Genomic DNA, 20200 nt, shown 5'->3' on the forward strand with positions numbered 1-20200 from the left:
TCCCCCATCCACTGATGCTGTCACTCCATCATAGAAGGCCACCAGATTGGTCAGGCATGATCTGCCCTTGGTGAAGCCATGCTGGCTGTCTCGGATCACCACCTCTTTATCTCATCTGTGCCTTAACATAGCTTCTAGGAGGATGTGCTCCATGATCTTCCCAGGCACAGAGGTGAGGCTCACCAGCCTGTAGTTCCCCAGGTCTTCCTTTCTACCTTTCTTAAAAATGGGAGTAACCTTTCCCTTTTTCCAGTCACTGGAGACTTTACCAGACAGCCATGATTTTTCAAATATGATGGAGAGTGGCTCTGTGACCACACCAGCCATCTCTCTCAGAACCTTAGGATGGATATCATCCGGCTCCATGGACTTAAACATGTTCAATTTCACGAGGAGGACTCAGACTTGTTCCACTGTTACAGTGGGACAGAAACCACTCCCCACACCCTCACCTAGAGGCTCAGGGTCCTGGCAGACACGGGAAACCTGACCACTTGTGAAGACTGAGGCAAAGCACTCATTGAGTACCTCAGTTTTTTCTATGTCTGAAGAAGCCAGCTCCCCATTACCTTTCATCAGAGGGGCAACATTCTCCTTGGCCTGTCTCTTCCTATGTACCTGTAGAACCCCTTCTTGTTATCTTCCACATCCCTTGCCAAGTTCAGCTGCCTTGGCTTTCCTAATTCTATCTCTATGCACACAGACAACAGCCCTGTACTCCTCCCAGGCTACACAACCCTGTTTCCACATCCTGTACATTTCCCTCTTTTCCCTCAGTTTAAGCTGCAGGTCCTTGCACAGCCACGTCGGTCGCCTGCCTCCCCTGCTCAACTTCTTCTGCTGGGGGATGGAGAGCTATTGTGCTCTCAGAAAGGTGCTTTTAAAGAGCTGCCAGCTTTGTTCTGTACCCATGCCCTTAAGGACATTTTCAGGGGATCCCACTCAGCAGTTCCTTGAGAAGCCAAGAATTTTGCTCTCCTAAATTCTGGTTAATGAACTCTTGTGAAGAATTATCTAAAGAATTTACATGCAGAATGAGAAAATAGATATGGGTTGTAACAGTTCATCTTAATATTTTGAGGCTGAATGCTGAAAAGGTAATGTTTTATTCACATGCTGGATTTTGGGGGGTGGTTGGTTGGTTTGTTTTGCATTTTTTTTGTTGATACACGTAGGTATTATATTTTAACTGTTGCATTTAGATTGATTTGAAAACATGTTAAACATACCCAATGTATCTATAAGATATATCTTATGCATATAAGATGAATTTGGCTTTACAAAAAGTATCAGCTGCTGGATTATTTGGGGAGTTTCTTACTTATGAGATTCCTGTTCCCAGTGCAGTTCCAGTAGTGAAGAAAATGATGAATAGACTATCCTGGCTAATGGAGAGGCTTTAAAATGAGTTCCATTGGTTTTGCTGAAAATTCTCCAGGACAATGATTATTTCTTGAATTGTTTTAAGAGGGTTTCTGCTAAATGTTTTGGTAACATCTGTCTGTTGTTCAGAAAACTTATCAGAAAGGTTATTTAAATGAAAGATCATCAGTGCTTTCAGTTTAAGAACTATTAAGTAGCTATTTTTGTAAAAGCAGTGATTCACTTTAAAAAGTGAGTGCCTCCAAATAGTTTTAAGCCCAGTCTAGGTCCCACCAAGGTCAATAGGCTCAAGTGAATGAGTCACCTCTAGACCAATATTTTCAGTTTCCAAAGGGTGTATTCTAGCTACTGACCATGAAGTATGCACCTGACATCTGAGAGACAGGCTATGCTCTTTATGGTTTACATGTCGATATCGTTAACAAAGACTCTGCAATTAGAAATTAGTCATCCTATTGAAGTTGAGTCTTCACCGCATTTATGTTAGGCTTAGAGAGTTAAATTGTGCTTTATTTAGAGACCAGAAACTTGTTTAAAAGTTTGTAGAAAAAGCAGATTTAAAAGAAGATACCCTTCTTTGCCCCTCTTTTTTTTTTTTTAACTTAGCGTTGTTTTTCATAGAATTGATATTACAGGAAACAGATTATGTCTGCCTTTATACCTGTCTCTCAGTCTATCTGCTATCGATAAAAACTAACCCCAAGGCCTCCCTTCTTACCTCCTTTTTATTCTTTCTTTCTTCACCACGTAGTACAATAACACATATAAGATGTATACCAGTAAAGTAAGAATGCATTTACTCTACTAATTGCATAAAACTGCGATTCTTTCTGCTTCTCTTGCTCCCTATGCAGTTCTTTGAAAGGCTTGCTATTCCACTGAAAGGTAGAAAAACTAAATTACCCAGTCAGAAGCTGCATTAAAAGACAAAGCAAAATGCTTCACCAAAAATCAACTCTGAGGTTTTTTTCCAAAAATGATAATAAGAACTTATATGTAATCAGTCATATATAATAACAGTAAATTTAAATTTTAAGTATTACAGAAAGTTGAAAAAGGAACAAGGTACTAATGAGTGTAATTACAAATATATACTTGATTGCTAATGTTCATAGCTCTTTAGGTAATTGTTGCAAGCAAGAAGGAATTGCAAATTTCTGCTTCTTTATCTTCATCCCTTTGACTTTTCTTTTCCTCTTGAAAATCAAGAGGGGCCTATCTGTAGTTCAGTTACTGAAGACATTTACTGTTGCTTGGACAGAGCAACTGGTTGCACAGAAGAATCCGATTGGGATTGCTGGAGGACATAATGTGGTGCTTTAAGGACCTTCCCTGATTCTTTAGAAGTAGGTTAAAGAGTTTACACCAAATTGACCCTTCATTCCTACACTGCAGTTGGTCGGTGGTAACAGCAAGTGAGTCAGAGCTGTTTGCTTGACTTAGGAACTGATGGTGAATGTGTCCTTGTCCTAGGATAGACTTTCCCAAGGTCTCTGAAATCTCTTTCTTCGTGGAACACTCTATCTGCTGGGTGCTTTCACTGCCTTCTTCAGAAGGCTTTTATATGTGTGGTAATTTGTCATGCATCTCCCAGCCCTGTCCTGAAGAGCAGCTCAGGATCTTCTGATCAGCTAGAAGCACATCAGGTGAAAAATTTTCAAAGGGAATCTTCCTGAATTCACAATGAGTGTAGGAAATACATTTTGGAAAGACTAAATGAGGATAAGAAGCAGGTAAATGAATACTACTGGCACCTAGGAAGAAAGAAGAATGTGACAGCTGTGAAAAATTTTGGTCAAGGGACCGTCAAGACAAACTGCCCGAGCTTAAGGTGCATGTGCATATATGTTTCAGGGAAGCAAAGCTGGTAGTGACGTGGGGCTTTTGATGGAATCTGGGAACCTGAAGTTTAGGAGGGTCATTTGGCTTTCAGCAAAGGCCCCGATTTTCCCTCCATGTTTCACACAGTATCTCTGGAAACACTAAGTTTAGCCTAAAGTTTGGATTCCAGCTAAGTTTACTCTGCAGTGAAAAAAACTCTCCTAGTAGTATAGGCACATGCATATTTATGCTTTTATACCTCAAGCATGTTCTAGCAGGATTATTATTCTTGCAGAGCTTGAATTTATGCTGACTTGCTTTAAAATGAAGCTGTAGTTTAGCTGGTTAAGCCAAAACAAACAAACAAACAAACAAAAAACTCCACCAACCAACCCCCCCGAAAAACACAAAACAAATTTTTTTAAAAATCATTTGTGTTTTGTCAGTGGAGTTTTAGAGACTTAGAGACTCAGGAAAAAAAGCAGTTGGAAGATTGAATCTTTAGCTAGCATGTGCAACACCCTGCTTAAATAAACTGGCTACTCTGGCAAGTTCCCAATTCTAGAAATTAAATTTGAAAGCTCATAAAGTTCAGTTTTGTTCTGTTTTTCTTTTCTTTTTAATAATGGAATTGCAGGAAAAAAAGTATGCTGGATGAGGGGCAGACAGGTGAAATATGTGAGAATTATTTTATTGTCTAAGCTAGTAAATCTTTTATGGTGAAAGTCATTGAGCTGCTTAGGAATGGGAGACACTTGATAAAATTTGTGATGTGGAAAATGGCTGCTTCTGACTACATTTATGATCTTCCTTAATTTAGAAATGAATTGTCAGCAATCCATTTGACATGGTTTTAAAACCTTGAAGACAACTTCTAATGGAAGTGATCTACAGATCATTTTTATTGAAGCCAAAAAGACTTTTGTGGGGTGATTATTTTGCTCATCTTTTGCAGTGTTGGATGTACTTGGTTTGTTATATATGGTACCGTTCATTCTGACTTTTTTGATAAACTTACGGTGTTATTGAAATGAATTTTTTAAAATACTGATTTATACTTTTTCAAGGCTTTCACATGCAGAATGAGGTCAGGAAAGATATTATGGGTTTCTAATATGTTGTCTTCCATATGAAATTGAAGGTCTGTCAAATGGAGTCTTCCTTGGCCTTGCTGAAAGAAAAAGAAAAAAAGAAAACACGATGCCAATCTTCCATGTGTTATTTTGTGGTAGGGCGTTTTCATTGTAGGACTGTGTATCACCAATAAATATTCTTCATGCAGATACCTCATTCAGTGGTATTTAACTGAAGATATCTTGCAAGGTGTGTGGTATCACTGCAAAAGTAATCATGATACTGGTGGTATATTTGAGAGCATTTCTTTTGTTTCTCTCCTCCTCACTTGAGCATCTTGCGAGCTTTTTACTGGAAAGAATGGGATATTTGAGGGAAAAAAGAAACTGGAAAAGAAAACAATTTGGAAATATATAGAGGAACACAGATTTTATCCTTGTCAATGTAAAAGACCTTTGAGGAATGGGACAAGTATTTCCTTTGTGTTTTGATTCTGTTTTGCACTATGCTATTGTAAGAAAAGAAAAAAAAGAACTGAGTCTAGAAGCAACTGCAGTAGCATGAATCTTAGGCTACTTTGTAATTGTGCACAAGGTGTATTTGTTATAATTCTGCATCAGAAAGGAAAGTTGAATCAAAATGCTTCTAATAGGGTCTGTCATGCCTGTGTGTTCAGTATTTATATTAATAAGCTAGATAATAAAATAGAAGACTTTTGTTACATTTGCAGATGATGTGACACTAGGACAGCCTAGGTATTGTTATTCAAGGGCGTTGTGTTATACAAGTCATCTGGAACAGTTGGCTGAGTTGGGAAGGGGTGAAAAAAGCTGTCGTGTTTGTGGAAGTTTCCAGGTGCAATGTAAGACATTTGTGTTGCCTGATCATGATACAGAGACGGAAATATAACCAGCAGTAAGATATATAATATCCTTCCACTCAAGTTGGCATTAGTGAGTTTTCAGACGGGAACACTGTGCTCAGTGTTGGATATCATGCTTTAAGATGTGTAACTAACCAGAGAGAATTCAGAGTGGAGCAAAAAGACTGGAGATGTAGCAACCACGTTATAGGAAGAAAAAACAGGGCTTGAAAGAAGATTGATTCCGATGGGTCTCACATACTTCTGCTTCAAGAAAGGAAAGGAATAACCCGTTGCTTAGGTTCATGGAGAACTCAGCAAAAGGTAATTAGTTTTGCATTGCAGAAAAGAAAAAAAAAGAAATGAAAAACTATTCTAATAGTAGTGATAATTAAAAACAGAGCTAGATTGCTTGGGGAGGTTAGAAACTCTCTAACACTAGAAACCTTTGAAACAGGCTACAGATGAACACCTTGGGAATGGCATAGGTAAGCCTGGACATGTTTTGAGTCCTGTGCATAGGGTACAGACCTCTTGAGATGCCTTACAGGCATTTCTCTGCAGCACAAGAACAAAAAGCTTATTGCTCTGTGATGGACCTTTGTGAGAAACACAGTTCAGCAGCACAGCTGAACTTGTACTGGTAAAGTGGGGAGGGAGGGGTTGTCCACTAAGAGAAAAGGGGAGAAAAAAAAAAAAAGAAAAAAAAAAAGATGTTGGGAAGGAGCCCTGAGTCAGAAGGCTGGTGTGCTTGTTTTTTGTGTAAGAACATTGCTTCCCTCTTTTCTGTTTGTTGGCTAAGAATAGATATATTTTCGTTATACAACTATGAGTTCAGTGTGGGCTTTCAGGTAGCATACAGAAAAGATAAATAGTCTTTTTCTGTGGGTGTGTGAATACAGTAAACTTGAGTACAAGAGCATCTTAAGCATCTTATTTTGCATAGAGGAATCTTTTGGTAGTGATTTTGACAAATTCTGTTGGATGTTTTTCAAAGAGACACTCTGTACATCCTGATGCAATTTGACTGTGACCTTTTCGTATGGAACAGACGGAGCTTTTGCTAATGAGATGACTCTTTTTTCAAACAAAAAATATTGCAGACCCTTTAAAAGATCTCAGAGATATGGATCAACTTACTGGTGGCTTTTATATGCACTGCTGCATCTCAGCTCATATTAATACTGTTGTATGCATGTGCTTAGGTTTATTTTCCAACATATAAAATGAATGTTTTTTCTGTCTTGACTTACCGTGTTGTGTTCCAGACTTTCCAAAATAGTTGTAGGTAGCTGTCATAATAGGTAGGTGTCATAATAATGAACACTTTTTTTTTTTCCCTGTAGCTCTGAAACATTTTTTTCAAAGTATAAATGTAAAAAAAAAAAAAAAAGGTGCTACTCTTTAGCAACATGTCAGTATAGTTCTGTTGAATGTGTGCTGTTGTTTAAGTGAGACATAGTGTATTTGCATTGACTTGAATTCGGTTGTTATGACTTCTGAAGCATTGTGACTTGTTGATTAATATCATGGGTACTAGTGTTATGTGGCATGCTGGTGTATGGGGGAAGAATAATGATTCTTCCTGACTAGTCCTGGAAATGTTTACACATGAAAATATTGCTTATAATAATATATAAAGTTATCTTGAAAATTCCAGAGTAGAAACTAGAAGAGAGAAGAAGGCAGCAGTTCTTTCTTTGTTTCCAAGACTACAGGTGATTGTGGGCTCTTGAGATTTTTCAGTATAGCTGTTGGAGCTAGAATATGGTATCTTTACAGCCTGATTCTTGAATATTATTCGGTGACTGCTTCCATTGCATTCTTTTACATGCAGGACTTAAAAAACAAACAAACAAAAAAAGCTTTTAGAAATAACCTGAAAGTAGGTTTGGCAAATGCTTGTGGAGTTCTTATAGTTATTACTGCATTTGTATAACAGTCATGGAAATATCAGAAATCTGTAGAAGGAGTAACCCATCCTTCTGGAGCACATATATTGTATTGATGAGGCATGTTGTGGTTTTCTGACCGTGGAAATCTGTGAGATTTTAAAGAACCTCAAGTGGCCATTGCACTCTAGAACACAAGCAGGAACTTCTAACACCACAATCAGGAGTAAATCTTTGGGAAGCAGCAGATGAGAGGAAAGAGGCAGCATAATTCTGAGAGTGGCCTGGGGCTTCCAGAGTTGAATCAGAAGCAGCACAACCTGACCATGCTGACTCTTAGCCGATACGTACCACCAGCTCAGATCTGACAAAGGCATTGCTGCATTGGCGTACTATGCTGCCAGATGTCACTCCTGGCCAGGAGCTGTCCTTTTGCCCTGGATGGTTTTTTGCTTGCTATTCCACACACTTTTTTGTCTGGTTGGCCTCTTTGGTCTGCTCCTTCATCCATCCCTGTCTGGATGTCACTTGCCTGCATTAAAGACCATGAAGAGCATGTTTCTTCACTTTCCCTTCAGGCATTCAGCACTTGTGGGTCTTCCTTTCCATAACTGGTTTTGTTTGTCCCTGTGTTAAGAAGGCTGCTTAGGAAAATGGTTCAATTCCCAAAATCTAGGCTTCCTGAGTTCCCTGCAGCTCTGCTAGATACCTGGGTTTGAGGGAGGAAGAGACTTCTAGGAGGAGTGCTCAGCATTTTTTGACCCTTACCCTTTCAGTCTTCATGACATATTGCCAGGTGTGTTTTGCTGATGTAGCAGTCTAGCGCTGCACGAGTCATAGAATCATTTAAATTAAGAAGCCATGCAGGCCATGCTGCTCCTGGGCCTTGCACTTCTGTATGTGATGTAGTTACTTTTATTTGGCTCAGGGCAGAACTATACTTCCATTTACCTGCTTACAAATTGCCAAGAACTGGTCAGCCTAGGACACAAGAGTGCAGTTCAGCCAAGTGACTGACTTGTATCCTGCAAGGAAGCGTACTGATGTATTGTCACATGAATGGAAGTAAATATCTACTACACCCTTCTGTGTGGGAGGCTGATGGCTGCATGATCCTGTGGAGAACAGGCAGTCATAAGCAGCATAGTGTTGAATTACATCAGTAATTCAGTTAGGTGGATGGGGGATGTCTGTTTGTGCACGCACACATACTCATGATTCAACTATTGAAAGTCCCAACAAGCAACTACAGAAGATTTTCATAATGTGGTCTAGGTGCAGATTCCTTCATACCTCTCGGTTCTTGTGATGGAGTGAGGGACCTCTGGAAGATGCTGGCCATAATGCAGGTATGCAGCTTCAGGTGATGTGTGTCCATGTCTGCCAGTAGCTGTTTCTCTTTCCTCTTTCAGGTGTGGTGCGTTAGATGCAGGCGGCAGATGAGATCCTGCAGTGGAACTATAGGCAAGAATTGAGCCAGAGCCAGGGCATTTTCATCTTGCCTTCAGATAACTAAATTCTCAGTCCATAGGCATTGGGAATTATATTTTCTGAAGATGGATAACGTGTTTCCAGACCCTAAATAAATTTAAAAAAAAAAAAAAAAAGTGATGGAAAAATATAGGTGAGGATTTTACCATAAGTGAAGAAATTAATGGTTATGCAGACTGCGGTGCCATCCTGCAGCAACAGCAGTGACAGTCTTGCTTGATGACAAGAGGTAATGCAAGCTGTCTGGTGTGCAGCACCTTGGTCAGGCTGGACATGAGGAGCATGTAGCTGCCTTGCAACTTGCCAGAAATAGCTGCTGTTGCTGTTGATATAATATGCCTGATGGCTTAAGCAACTTCGCACATAGCAGGATAAACCCACACCTGTACCCTGTGTTAATGTCACATGCCAGCCAGGACAAAATGGGAAACTGCAAGCAATAAAACCTTGCCCCAGCCTCTTGTGAATGCATTTCCTGGAGATGTCACGTGCTGGAGGTGCTACAAGTGGCTTTTGTTTCCCTAACCCTGAGCCTTCTGTCAGCAGAGTAATGGGGGGATATATGCTTCTGGGGGCCTGGGACAGCCCTTCCTTTGACACTGACATCTGACCACAATGTTTGCATGTTACCTTCTCTGTCCCGTAGTTCTGCCTCTACTTACTGTCTTTCCACACTTTGAACGTGTCATTTCTCTGCCATTCTATGATTAATCCCAACTGGTGCATGGAAGGAATGGTGTGGTTAAAATCTGTCACTGTTTTGTTTCAGTACTTACACTCTCAGCTCTTTCTTGGTGGGTTTTTTTCTCTTTTTTCTTTTTTTTTCTGTTATTTTAGTAATTGAAGGTGCTGCCCACTGTGGGTTTTCCCCATACAGCTTCCTGCCCTTGCTACCATGATTTCATTTCTAGCCACAGCTCTGTTATCAACAGCCACTGTCATTCTAACCACTCAGTGGAGTGAGTCCAACCTGCATCTGTTGGCTACCTCTGCTTTTTCTTTAATAGATGTAGAAGTTGCATTTCTAAAACGCGTGATTGCACATGTACATTTTAACATGTGTTAAGCAATGTCTGAAGGCTGATGAAGCACCATGCTGCCCCTGTATACACACAATGGGTGTGCTTTAAGCATAAGACCACGTGCTGCTGCAAGCTGCAGGAGCTGAGAGCTCCTGCATGGTGCAGAAGTGCCTGCTCAGCTGCTTGGTTGCTTCCAGAAAGCAGGGGTTTCTCTTGAGGATTAGCAGGTGCTGTGGAGGCAGTCTGCTCACCCTGACCATCAGGGAGCTGTTACTTTGCAGCCCCAAACCTTTTGCAATTGTAACTTTGTTACTTGAAGTCAGATGCAATTTTACAATCAGAGCTTAAAAAAAAGTGCTGAGTGCAGTATCATTGCTTTCATGCAGTGCATGGGATTGACCAACAAAGACCCTTATTCTGCAAACTTGATCTGTGTAGTGTTAGGTGAAGTAGTGTTCAAAATGCCCTTGCCAGTGCTGCCATCTATGGAACTAAAATAGTGGAGATAGCAACAAGAAGTGAGCAAAGGAAATATGGAATATCTCTGTCAAGCAGGGAATAGTTTGAATTTCTAATGCATGCAAATGTGTAAAAATTCCTTCTTTCCACCCACTCCCTTTTTTGCCCATCTTTTTAACTTCATTTGTAATATGCGGTTGGATATCAGGAAAAACTTCTTTACGGAAAGGGTTGTTAAGCACTGGAATAGGCTGCCCAGAAAGGTGGTTAAACACACCATCCCTGGTGTGTTTAAGAACCATTTGTATGTGGTGCTCAGGGACATGATTTAGCGGAGGGTTGTTAGAGTTAGGTTGGACTTGATGATCTTTAAGGTCTTTTCCAACCTGAGAAATTCTATGATTCTATGCCCAAGCTTTCTGATTGTAGACCATCTCTAGAAACTGCACTGTTTTTGAAACTATATTCTACCAGCATTTAACCATTATTCATATCACTTACCAAAGCATACTGAAGGGTAGAATAAAGAGTGATTATCTTTCTGAGTGCTAGCAGATAATTTTGCAAGATAATTTAACTTTGCCTGCAGTATAAGCCTTGTAACAATGGATATCTGATCATATATTCATTTCTTCAGTACCTCTGTATACAAATCTCATGCTGACCATTCCAATGAATATTATCATGCGAGTACTAACAAGACTGACTGAGAATAACTAAGTTATGTGTTGGTGTGAGAATCATAATGATTCTGATGAATTCCCACGTTACAAACCAACCTGTTTGATTTGATTCACTACTTATTTTAATGGGAGCAAGGTAATCTAAGAGGATTTCTTTTCTTGATAGTGTTTTGCCTCATGGAAGCTGTGTAAATTGCCTTTACTACCAATAACTTTTATTATTATGTATTTAAATCGGGAGAGGTAGTAACTGAGAGAAGCCCAGTATAATGAGCAGGAGCACTGTCTTTATGTAATCGAAAGGATTCTCAAAGTTCAGGGGACTTTCCAAAGCTATATGATATGTTTGCAGACTCCAGCGATTGACTGTTCCTCTTATCATTTTCTTGATTTGTATGGTCATACATACTGATGTGATAGACAGCTTACGTACAGAGAGAATTACAAAGTATTTTCAGCCTCATTTTCCTCTCATTTTCCAGAGAGAATTACAAAGTATTTTCAGCCTCATTTTCCTCTCATTTTCCTTTAGTATCTTCAGGCTATGTATGTACAATTAAGTCTCCATGCAAACCAAACCACACATCTCCATGAAACTATTGTTATTATTTGACTCTGACTTATGTTTTTATTTTTATTTTTTCCCTCTCTTTCAGGTCAAACAAGCAAAGTAGCCAAGGAGGCAGCCAACAGATGGACTGGTCTGTATGCACTTATTTTGTCTAGGGCAGCTTCACACAAGAGCAATTTGAGTAAAAGATCTAGTTATTGCTAGGAATTTAAAGTTTTATTAAGACATAATGCAGTATAGACCTCACTTACAAAAAACATCCAGAAATTTATTTTGTGTGCACTCATGATTCGGAAAACGAATATATTTTCTCAGTTTAACTAATAACTGTGATGTTAATAGATCTATTCTTTGCACACCTTGTTAAAATCTGCAATTCTTTTTTTTTTTTTTTTTTTCCCTTGTTGAGTTAAAATCTCTTAAAATGAGGAAAACTTCAATATAAAGAGTCCAGGAATGGCAGTGGCTAGTTTGACATTGCCATAATTCCAGGTATTCAGAAAATTTCTTCTCTGAATTTTCATCTGTTTCTGAAGATTAGAATGCTTTGTAGAAGCCTTATCTCTGCCCTCATAAAATGGATGCTAATACAAAGTAGGTATTTCTTAACCTTATTCATCAACTTGGACATGCAGGAACTGTGCTGCACAGTTTTGAAGAAGCCTATTGCAGTGACATTTGTATGGAAGTTTAACTTAGTTTCCTGTTGTTGCTCAGCGTGACTATGTGGCTTTACGTTTCCATTTTGCATTGCAAGCAATATGTCCTTAGTTTTTTTTCTTTAATTATTTATAACATTATTTGTAACATTTTATTTAGAATTCATCTACTGTTGTATTTGAGACTAGAAGTCATACTTTGCTAAACATTTAAAACTGAATGTTTTCCATTCTGTTTACAGATAACATCTTTGCAATTAAGTCCTGGGCCAAGCGTAAATTTGGATTTGAAGAGAGCAGAATTGACAAAAGTTTTGGAATTCCAGAAGATTTTGATTACATTGATTAGTTGTTCAGCAGTTGATGTCTGCTACAATTGTACAATGTTTGTTACTTAATTGCCAGCTGAGCAATATTTGTGTGTCTGGATTTGTGTGTCTTCACCAAATGACCACCCTGTAATTTATAGTTTTTGTTAAAGTTAATAAACTTCTAAAAATGTTCACATTTCAGTCTTTTCCTCTCACTATTTGGGTAGTGAATTATTCCATTACTTGTGTGAGACAGACTAAGAATAAACAGAGCTTATAGGGACTAATTATCACACAGTCCTGAAACTGGACTTTATTCTTCTGTCATTTAACTGGGAGTGGTACTAAGACCTAGAAGCTCTAGGGATTTATGTTTAAACAGGTTGAAATTGAGTGGGAATACCACTGGGCAATGTGGAGTAGAGTGAACTTTTCCCTCATCTAGATAATGAAATATATGAGATATAATCCTTAATAGGAAACAGTGATGTGAATAGAAAGACCCAAGTTTGATTTCAAGTTATTCTCTGTTGTATTGCTAGAGCTGCTTGGGAGTTTGGTGACATATTAGTGCTATTTGGGTTTATGTACATTTTCTGATTCCATTACTAGAAAAGCAGGTCAGCAAAATGCATATGTTTCGTAATGTCCCAGTCTTGTTTGGTGAACTTTTACTAGCACTTCACTTCTTATTTTTTCCTGTTTTCTAGCTCTGATCAGCACATGGCTACAATAAGCGGGATGGAAAGTATTGCTCTTGTACTTCCCAAAGCTATGGATGGTGAGACCACGCTTCTGCTGTATAGCTCATGGATATGAGCTATACCTTCTAGAAGGCAGATAGATCTTCTGCAAGGTAGAAGGTTGTGTCACTAGAAGGTGTCTGACTTTTTTATAAGCACTAAGTCTGAGATGAGAGTACTGGTGAAAAGGTGACGTTTAGCTAGAGGTATGCTCAGAAGCCTGTCTCCTGTGATTTTTCCAGTTAAAGAGTTTCCTAGTAGTTCAGTATATGTTTAAATCCAAGAATTTCAGTGAATTTCAGAATGCTCCTGGCTGCTGTCATTTCACTTCTATGAAGACAGTGAAGTTACTGGGAAATTAGTGAATAGAAAACTTTACTTGTGTGCTGTTAGAGCAGTAAGGATTCTGCTGTCTAGTGAAAATGTATGTGATGCCTGACACATAGTAAAATGTGGCCATGCTTACGGCATTGTTGCAATGGAAACATTTTCTTCTCTGTGTTTCGAAAGATGACATTTATGTCTTAGAAATAAAATCAAATGTATATTATTAATTGAGCTGGTAGAAACTTAATACAAATGGTTTGTATAGAGTTGAATGTAGTGGTTCTTACCAGGTCATTTTTTTCACTGCATAAACTGAGTGCAATCCATCAAAGGTAAGTGATGGTGTCAACACTAAGTACTGACACTCATGTTGTTTGGCTAACTCTTCTTACTCTTGGATTTTGTGCTGTGAAACAATGAAGTGAACTTTTTGGTTATGTTTTGTTCTTTCTATACCATCTCTATTAAATGATTTTTTTTGATTGGCTAAATGTCTTATTTTAAATTTTCTATTAACCTATTCTTTGCCATCTGCAGATGTGAGAAGCTCCTTGGCACATGTGTATTTGAGAGTTTAGATTTGCCGCATACAAGATGACAATGACCCAAAAGACTTGTTCTTACATGCAATGCTAAGTGCTTGAATTTGTTGATAGAGCTTACCTTGTAGAATCACTCTTATATGGAGCAGCTTCTGTTCATCAAGAAGACTCAGGTAATTTGTAGTCTGGAGATGCTGCTGCACGAGGATTTCCTCAGGTACCTGGAACAGCTGCCTTACATTGCAGGGAAGGGGTTTTCTTACAGATTTTTGCTGTTTTTGGCTGCTTTCCAAATGCAAGAAGGAAATGAAGGTGACTAGCTATGTAAGTTAGCTGCAATATTATGGCTTCCTGTCTGTAGAGTGACAGCATGGTGGACTGCAATAAAGTTATTGAATATAATAAATAGCAAATAGATGTACTTACGGGAGAGCTGCTTAGAGGTTATGCAGCCAGACAGCATGAGCAAGACTTTCAAAACTTTAGTTCACAAAACTTTAGTTCAAGAACAAGGAATTTATAGTGATATTTATTTTGTGGAGTTTTGGTTTACAGTAACAGAATAGAACAGACATGTGGTTGTACTCTGTTTTCTACTCCTGTCTTTTACTTATGCTGGTTAGTAGGCCTGGTAGGAGAATATATCTCTTCCCTTAAGGATCCCATTTATGAAACAGAACAGAAATTTCTCAGTTAACAGGAGGCAAGAAGAAGAGGTGCCTTATCAAAAACTGATGCTTATTTCCCAAGTGGAACTGATTTATCTTGTAATATCTTTCTTACGATTCTATATATTTTTCATTCAGATGACATTCAGTGGGAAAAGCAAATGCAGATCCTTTCTGAGACAAACAGAGACAATCTGTATCTCTAAAATATTCCAAGATAATGTCAGTCTACTGAATCTGCTCATTCTTAGAAGTTATTCTTAGTAAAAATTTTCTTCTAAATCTTGTAGTGTGAAATTTTGTATGATTAGATGATCTGGAGATTGTTTGGATTGCTTTCTGCTGAGTTACAAACTACCAACAGTTAAAATGATTTTCCTTTTCCTGAGATGTTATTAGCTATTGGCTTATAACAAAAACAAACAAACAAACAAACAAAAACAACAAAAAAAAAGAAAACAATTGATCCAACCTTATGTCCCAATTTATATCTTTTTTTTTTTTTTTTTTTTTCCCTTGAGATAGAATCTGGAATATTTTTAAAGAGTCAAAATGAAAGTGGTGGTTTTACAGTGCTCACTTGTGCTGTCACTCTTGTGGTTATGTCACTGCTATATTATATGTGTGTCTTCCTCTTTTTTTCTTTCCGTGCTGTAGCTTTTTTGCCCATGTAAGGTAAATATTTTCATCTGTTACAGCTGAGGCAGGAGGCCAGGTCTTTACTACAATCCAGGCTTATAGAATGAAATGGCTACTAGCTCAAAGTGTGCAGACCAAAGATGACTGTTCTGAGCAGTCCACAGCTCTTGCAGGAGCACTGTCTGGTCCCGCTTTTCAGAGTAATATCACGACGAGTTTACAGATAGAATACAAGGCTGAGGTGTTGGATAAGTTTGGTACTGATATTGATTGGGCACTGTGAAGCAAACCTAGACCTAGGATGAAATATTTGTTTGCACTCACTTTACTTAAAAATCTTTCCTGTGTAAAGAAGAGCCCACTGAGTGTACCTGCCCTAAACAATCCGTCCTTGTTCAACTGTTCTTTTAGCTAGCTACATGCATGCCCTGCACACCACCACACATGAACCCGAGAGCTCCCTTTGTGGTGCTTGCACAGCAAGGAAATTTCAGCAGTCAGAAGGCTCTGGACTCTGATGTAATTCAGCTGCTAACTCTTTCATTAATGCACTCCCTGAAATGTCATTACTTTTCCTTTCTTAAGCTTAGAGTGTTTACTAGGAAAATCCAGACTACGAAGCAAATGGCACAGTGATGCCTTGACTAAGTGACAGAACTGGAAGTGAAACCTTCTGGAAGAACGATTAGAAAATAAACCCAACCTGTCACAGTGACTGAGATGCTGAATGCAAGAGTTCCTTAAAGCAGAGAGTTCCTCTCGCCTAGCATGTTCTTAGCAGTCAGATGGTCTGGCTGGTGCTTGTCTTTATCTTGTTTCTTGCAGAGGTGAGCTTTGTATGTTTAAGTCTGCTGTCATTTCTCTTTTTTCTCTCTCCAGCATTCTTAAATTTTGGCCAAATGTAGTCAGAGGGGCTGCAGTACAAGTTCACAGTTTATTTGTTCTGCTTGGCTGGCTGCCTGATAAATAAAGATTTTCTCTTTCCCACCTGCTAGTTTAGGGACTTGAAGGGACGGAGTGTGCTGGGGGTGGGAGGAGGAACAAGAAAGGTCAGTGAAGGCTGTAAAAGACCTGGAAGCATTTAGTGCCTGGTGGTGATTAAATTTGTGGCAAAGGTCTGGCAGTAGTGCTGGGGATGAGGCTGGACATGCATAATTTCAGGGGATCTAGGAATCTGGTCTCTTGGCAGCCAGGTTTCATTACTTCTGCTACTCAAGGAGCAGTGGTGATGGAACTGGCTTTCATGGCAGTCAAAATTTGCAAAAATTTTAATTGAGGCAGTGAAGGGATGTCTTAGCTGCTGTAGAAAGTCAGCATAGCCCAGAAGTGTGCATATCTGCAGTCTTGAAGAGCCAAGTCCTTCGTTAGCACTCAGTGTCATGCGAGTGGCTTGATTCTTCAGTTTGCAATTGACTGCTGATGAAATACAACATATGCATACACATTCATATGCTCCAGGAATGTACCTTTGCAGCAGCCTTTCCCTTCAGCTTTCTCTTCTCCGTGTTCCTTCTGCTTATTCCTTCTTTCATTCCTCTGCTGTCATTTTCCTTTGAAGCATGCTTACAATAATGACGAGCAAAGCACTACAGTCTGTGCAGATGGCTGTCTTACTCCTCTTACTAACACACATCACCACATGCCTCCTCCTGTGCAGCCACACAGGACAGCAGGCATCTATAAATTAGGCTTGCCTCTTGAAGCTGTATTTGCAGAAGGCTGTATGTCAAGAAGAGAAGATGATGCCACAAAGATGGTGAAGGGCCTGGAGCATCTCTCCTATGAAGAAATGCTAAGGGAACTGGGTTTGTTTAGCCTTGAGAAAAGAAGACTGAGAGGGGACCTGATCCAGGTCTATAAATATCTAAGGTGTGGGGGGCAGAGTGGCGAGGCCGGACTCTTTTCAGCAGTGTGCGGAGACAGGACAAGGGGAAATGGCCAGAAGCTGGAGCATAGGAAGTTCCGCACCAATGTGCGCAAGAACTTCTTTACGGTGAGGGTGACGGAGCACTGGAACAGGCTGCCCAGGGGGGTTGTGGAGTCTCCTTCTCTGGAGATATCCAAGACCCGCCTGGATGCCTACTTGTGCGACCTGGTGTAGGGATCCTGCTTTGGCAGGGGGGTTGGACTCGATGATCTCTGGAGGTCCCTTCCAACCCCTACAGTTCTGTGATTCTGTGATTCTGTGAAGAGGGCAGAACTGTCCAAACACTACCAGTATTTCTGAACTGTTGAGGGTCATTTTAGAAGATTCATAATGCCCCACAAATACATGAACATTCTTCACCTTCTGAATAATTAGGTCATCTGGTCATTTCTTCACCCAACCTAGTGAAAAGTATTTTGCTTTTGAGAAAAAAACTTCATCTCCAATCAAATGATCATAACCAGCTTTCAACCAATACCTGCTGGTTAATTTTCTTTCTTATTCTAGTTTCAACCCCCTGCTGTGTGCAGGATCACCACCATCAGACCAGACTGCCCAGAGCCACATCCAGTCTGGCCTTGAATGCCTCCAAGGATGGGGCATCCACATCTCCTTGGGCAACCTGTTCCAGTGCCTCACCACCTTCTGTGAGTAAAACTTCCTCCTAATATCTAACCTAATTCTCCCCTGTCTCAGTTTAAAACCATTCCCCTTGTCCTATCACTATCCACCCTTGTAAACCATCCCCCCTCCTGCTTATATTCCCCATTCAAGTATTAGAAGGCCACAATGAGGTCTCCAGCCTTTTGTTTCAAGGACTCTTACTAGTGTATTGGCAACCATCTCTAAAGCAAATCCTCTGAACAGTCTGAGGAGTGCTTTTGTCAGAGGATAAACCTGGACTGTGCCAGTGCTGATGCTCAAAAGGAAAACTGTTAAGACTGATGGCCCTGAAGAAAGCCGATAGAGGAAGGAGATTTGTTGGGAGTGTAGGTGGTCTGAGCTACTGCCCACACAATGAAACAGGGTCCTACAGGGATTCACCTGCAATTGGGCTTCTTCCCCCTGCACCTGCCTTTGGGCTGAATGCCTGCAGAGCTCTGAAGATGAGTTTTTTGTGCTGAGGGGCAGAAACTGGTTTATCTCATTTCTACAGCCTACAGTGAGGAAAAGGATTGTTGGTTTTTTTTTTCCCTTTTTGTCTATTTAAGAAAAAAAATGGGGGTTTGGGGACAGGAAAAAAATCATCACACCACGTTTTCTCACATTACCATTGCAAAATAATGCCTCAAGCTAATTCTAGTGATCAGGAGTTTTGTTTTCAATTTTACAGGAAAAGTACTTGGCTGTTGAATCACTGTGGTTTTGCTTGGGTTCATTTGTTTGGTAAAAACATGATCCCAATGGTAGGAATTCTTTTTGATGATGATGATGATGATGATGATTATTATTATTATTATTATTATTATTATTATTATTATTTTGCATGGTCCTCAATTAATTGTAATAAACAAAATTCTTCAATAGGCCTGTTTCCCTCATAAAATGCTTTCTATGAATTACACATTTCAGTATTCTTAAACGGCAATTCCTGAGATCAGTGATAAAGAAAAGAGAAGAAAAGGGAAGGGGAGGGGAGGGGAGGGAAGGGAAGGGAAGGGAAGGGAAGGGAAGGGAAGGGAAGGGAAGGGAAGGGAAGGGAAGGGAAGGGAAGGGAAGGGAAGGGAAGGGAAGGGAAGGGAAGGGAAGGGAAGGGAAGGGAAGGGAAGGGAAGGGAAGGGAAGGGAAGGGAAGGGAAGGGAAGGGAAGGGAAGGGAAGGGAAGGGAAGGGAAGGGAAGGGAAGGGAAGGTCAAGGCTTTGTAGCAGGCCTATGTATTATACCCTGGTCTTTAATATTGTATCTGAAGGAGAAATATATATAAGAAACAGTACAGAATAAAGTGATACCATGATACCATAAACTTCAAAACAGCAGTCTCATCTGGTGAAAGCAGTTGAGTTGTTTCTATTTCTCCACTATGCATTGATTTTGATAGGGTATATGTTCCTAGCATCCTTGGTTATAAAAGATAAAAATTAAAAACAAAAAAGGAAAAAGTTCTGCATGCTGTGTTCCATTTTTGGTGTAACTACCATCAGAAGTTCTACCAGGGAGTACTCTTTCTGAACAGATATTTGGAGCAAATGAGCTCTCTGTCCATCTTTGGAGGCCACCAAATTGTTCTAGTCCTTTCAAATAAAGGTGCTATAACAGCACTCTTTTACTGTTCTGTCCTTAGATTGGAGTTAAGATAAAATAATTTAAAATCAGAGCTCCAAGTTAAAATGTTTTATTAAAATTACAGCTATGAGGCTTTTTCTTTATTCTTTCTTTGGTATTTATGCTATTTACTGAAGCAGAGTTTTTTGTGAAGTGCTCATCACTGATGTGCAGATTTTGCTCTTAATCCGATAGGAACTTCAGAAGTAAAAAAATAAAAATAAAAAAAAATAAAAATTCTTTGATTCTCTTTAGGCCTTGGCCTTCTCAGCCTTGAGCCCAGGGAGTAGGTATTGTCTGACCCCTGTCTTGTCCCACATTCCAAATTAGAAAAATATAACTGAAAAGCACTAATTCCTGACTTGCTGAGCACATTTCCTAGCATGAACCCTCCAAGCAGCTTTCAGCTTGGCAGCTAAATGATTGTACTCTAGTGTGAGTGCTTTTGCTCCATAAGCCATTATATGATGACATAAACAAGGTTTTACAAGTAAATAAAAATCAGAGGGGCCATCTTGTATGTGCTATGGAGTTACTGAAAGAGCCCCCAGGAATATCTTTTCTTATCTCTACCTCATGCTTGAATCCCAGATCAATGCAAAACAGACTTCTTCCTCGGAGTGAATGGGTGTTATCACTTGCAGCCTCACATGGTTACTCCCAGGACTGGAAGTCACTTTCATTTGCTTTCAGTTATGTGCAATGAGGGTGAAACTTTTAGGTGCTAGCAGCTCCATGCCTGCAATGGCTGCCATTATGGGGATGTCATTATGGGAGATGCAGCGTGCCACATGGCTGTTCTTGGGCTTCCGTTGTCCCTGTGGCAGAAATAGGAAGAAGTGAAACAAAAACATGGCTGAAAGCC

At 39.7% G+C, this 20200-nt stretch overlaps 1 protein-coding gene across 1 annotated transcript in view; it reads left to right on the forward strand.

The window, feature by feature from the left end:
* MND1 (meiotic nuclear divisions 1) overlaps positions 1-12441 on the forward strand; it is a 42431-nt gene extending 29990 nt beyond the window's left edge. Inside the window, exons 7-8 of the mRNA XM_031614245.2 lie at positions 11344-11388; positions 12160-12441. Of these exons, the coding sequence (XP_031470105.1) occupies positions 11344-11388; positions 12160-12266 (152 nt within the window). The 3' untranslated portion in view covers positions 12267-12441. The remainder of the gene's footprint in view (positions 1-11343; positions 11389-12159) is intronic.
* The last annotated feature ends 7759 nt before the right edge of the window (positions 12442-20200 follow it).

This window comes from Phasianus colchicus, chromosome 4, assembly GCF_987193195.1.
Source record: "Phasianus colchicus chromosome 4, bPhaCol1.hap1.1, whole genome shotgun sequence".
NCBI classification, from domain to species: domain Eukaryota; kingdom Metazoa; phylum Chordata; class Aves; order Galliformes; family Phasianidae; genus Phasianus; species Phasianus colchicus.